This window comes from Trichechus manatus, unplaced genomic scaffold, assembly GCF_000243295.1.
Source record: "Trichechus manatus latirostris isolate Lorelei unplaced genomic scaffold, TriManLat1.0 scaffold00065, whole genome shotgun sequence".
Taxonomy (NCBI): Eukaryota; Metazoa; Chordata; class Mammalia; order Sirenia; family Trichechidae; genus Trichechus; species Trichechus manatus.
In genome coordinates this window covers 7709926-7713442 of record NW_004444001.1, presented here as the reverse complement: position 1 = coordinate 7713442, position 3517 = coordinate 7709926, and the positions used below count along the sequence as shown (strand labels likewise).

Here is a 3517-nt window from a genome sequence, read left to right as displayed (position 1 = left end):
AGGCCACGCCTGGGACAGCCACAGTACCCAAGGCCACCACTGGGCCAGCCACACCACCCAAGGCCACGTCTGGGACAGCCACACCACCCAAGGCCACGTCTAGGATAGCCACACCACCCAAGGCCACCACCGGGCCAGCCACACCACCCAAGGCCACCACCGGGCCAGCCACACCACCCAAGGCCACCACTGGGACAGCCACCCCATCCTTAGCCACAACTCTGTCTGCCACATCATCCCAGCTGATGGCAGGGAAGGACCCAGTCCCTGCTGGGCATGGGGAGAAGCCAGTGGAATCTCAAGAACTTGCAGTGCCCTTCCAGCCAGAGGCAAAGGGGTCCCCCTCAGAGGCCAGTAAACTGCCTACACAGGGAGTCCCCTCGTCTCCAGCCCTCCCACCAAAGACATCCTCTGTCCAAGAAGAGGTGCTGTATCTCTATAAGCCCCATAGCAGCCAGAACAGCCTCAGCAGAGAGGTTGCTGTGGTGATGCCCACCCTGGCCAGAGGAGAGGCTGCAGGGTCAAGGGAGCCTGTGGAGGTGAAGGAGCCCCTGGGGCTGCTAGCCAAGACCCCTGTCTCAGCCCCACCTGCTGACGAACTCCTCAGGCACCCAGTGACTGGGAAGGTGGTGGATCAGGGTTCACCGATGGCCCTGCTCCTCGCAGCCCGGCAGAGGGCGCAAAAGGGAAGGCCTGGAGGGGCTGCCCTCGGTCGGTCCTCGCTTGCAGGGAGTCTACGAGGCCACAGCAGCTCACCAGAGGCAGGCTCTGACAGCATCTACAGCGAGGGCCAGCCCAACTCCTTCACTGTGGTCCCCAAGCTGTCGAAGGAAACCACGAAGGACCCCCAGCTGGCCTCGTCAACCCAGCCCACGGTACCCAGTCCGTGGAAGCCCCAGCCCTGCAGAGACCCAGAGGGCACAAAGCCAAACCGCTGGCACAACTGGACAAAGGCAGAGCCCCAGGCCCCGGTGGCCTGGGAAAGGTCAGCTCCCTCCAACCTCCCACAGGGCCCCCCGCTTCCCAAGTCCTTCTCTCCATCTTCTCCTTCGTACAACAGGGAGGAGGAGTTCAGCTTTGAGGTCATTCCACCGCCGCCAGAGTTTAGCAATGACCCTGACCCCCCGACCTCGAGTCTCCAGTATCCGGGCCACCGGGGCTCCCCGCCTCGGAACAATTTCTCGGACTTGAGGCAAACCCTGGACGCGGAACCCGCAGCTTCCTCGGCTCGCGGCTTCTCGCACTGCCCCATGGGTGCGCGCTACGCTGGAGCCGGGGACGTGCAGCGCTTCTCCGCCGGCGGCCGCTCGCTCATCAAGAAGCGCCTGTACGTCGGGGAACCCCACCAGAGCCCCGGGCTGCCCCGCGGTGGCACCGGCCGCAGCCTGAGCTCCCCCAACTGTATCGGGCCCCAGCCCGGAGGGCCCTTTGGAGCGTCTGGAGGCCCGGAGATGCGATGCGTCAACTCGGCGGGCCGGGCGCCCCCCGGCGGCCTGCATGCCCGGAGAATAGCTCCGGAGGGCTCCCGGGACGCGCCATACGCTGGCGGCGGCGGGGGAGCCGGAGACGCCAAGTACAAAGGGCCCAGCGGTGACTATGGCTTCCTCCATGCTGCTGGCAGGTGAGCTGATGTGGTGGCGGTGGGGTTGGAGAGGGTGACGTAGGGAACACCCCTTGGAACACAGCTGACCAGGCCACGGCCACCAGTCCCGGGATATTGGTTGTGTGTGTGGCCCAAACAGTTTGCGTGTGCTCGACTGCTAACCTGTAGATTGGCGGTTCAGAATTTCGACCTCCCAAATAAACAAATACAATAACTTTATAAATAAAGTCTGGTGATCAGCTTCCTTAAAGATTACAGCCAAGAAAGCCATATGAAGCAGTTCTACTGGGGTCACCTTGAATGCGAAAACTCGGAATTAACTCCACAGCCTCGGGTTGTTTTTTAATTTTGGCTTTCATGAAGAGAGCAGGGGAGAGGGGCCTACTTTGCCTGGAGAGGGCGCTGTTGGCGTTTCCCTTACCTGCTTCCTTCTTTGTCTCCTTCTCCATCCTCCTCCTCTCCCCACCCGCTCCCCCTCTTCTCTGTTCTCTTTCCACCCCCTGGAATCCCAGGGCTTCAGGTTAAGGTGGGGAAGGGGGCTGATGGATCCAGATACAGCTAGAAATGGAAGAATTCTAAGTGGAAGGGCACGACGCATGTGCTTTGTGACCAGCAGTGCCTAGACGGGAAGGGGAGCCCTGTGTCTGCTGAGCAAATATCGTCAGCCTTGTGGTCTCACCCTGATAAGCCCAGGGTTTGCGGGGGCAGATACAACAGTGCTGAACCGCATCTTTTCCTTTTGTGCCCGGGGGGAGATGGGAAGGGTGATGATTACCCAGCTACAGATATTAACCTCACCTCTCTCCTGCTTCCCCCCTCCAGGTGTCCCCACAGCACGCCCCACTATGGCAGCCCCATCAACACATTCACCGTGAGGCCTGGCACCCACCATCCCATCTCCTGTGCCTACTCAGGGGCCCATCGGAAAGCCACATCCTGAGCCTGGGGTTGTCAAAGCACTACTCCAAGGGGTCGGATCTGGGCACTTGTTTTTGTGGGGAACAGGAGGGACACAGAGGAGTCTTTGTTCCCTGAACACAGGCAGAGGGACAAAGAGTGAGAGGCAATGGCCCAGGGAAGATCAAGAGTGGCATGACTATGGACTGTTTGCAGCTAGGGGTGGGAGGGAAAAAGGGAGAAGAGGAGGAGCCTTTAAGGGCCTGGAGCCTGAGTTTCTGCTATCTGGTACTCTCTGCTTTAGCAAGACTTATTTAAAGCCATTTTACAAGCATGGCCTCTTAAGCAAGGTTCTAAAAGCAAGGGGTGGGACGCTAACTCTGAATTGGAACCCAACAGGATGGTTGTGATGTGGGTTGGAGTGCAAGGAGCTACAGGTTGATCTCTTTAGAGGTGATATCTGGGGTTCCTAGCCTAGAAGCCACATGGGTCCAGGAATGTGAAGGGCATGTGGAGAAAGTGCTGGAACAGAAGTGCTTTGCATTGGCCATGGTCAGGAATGGGGGAATTGATGGTTCATATTGCCCTGGGCCTGGCCCTTAGCTACAGGGAGGCTTACAGAGAGGAGGCTTGGCAAGTGTGGGATGAGAGGCAGATACAACAGTGCTGGACCACATCTTTTCCTTTTGTGCCCGGGGGGAGATGGGAAGGGTGATGATTACCCAGCTACAGATATTAACCTCACCTCTCCCCTGCTCCCCGCCTTCAGGTCTCCCCACAGCACTCCCCACTACTCTTCTGTGCAGATCCTTGTGGCCATGACTTTGGGGATTGGACCAGAGGAGCCAGAAGGCCCAGGGCTTGATACTGGAGGCCTTACGTGGCCAGGTCCCATATGAGATTAGGAGGAGACACCATCCCCAACCACCCATCCCCGCCAGGTCACCAATATTATTGGTGCTGGAAGGCCATGGAGAGTAGGAATGGGGCCTGGGAGGAGTTTGCTGCTCGTGGGGG

The 3517-nt window shown here is 59.2% G+C and overlaps 1 protein-coding gene across 1 annotated transcript in view; it reads left to right on the top strand.

The window, feature by feature from the left end:
• Nucleotides 1-3194, top strand: part of CUNH6orf132 (chromosome unknown C6orf132 homolog) — a 36903-nt gene extending 33709 nt beyond the window's left edge. Inside the window, exons 5-6 of the mRNA XM_004379453.2 lie at nucleotides 33-1621; nucleotides 2426-3194. Of these exons, the coding sequence (XP_004379510.1) occupies nucleotides 33-1621; nucleotides 2426-2543 (1707 nt within the window). The 3' untranslated portion in view covers nucleotides 2544-3194. The remainder of the gene's footprint in view (nucleotides 1-32; nucleotides 1622-2425) is intronic.
• Nucleotides 3195-3517: the final 323 nt, after the last annotated feature.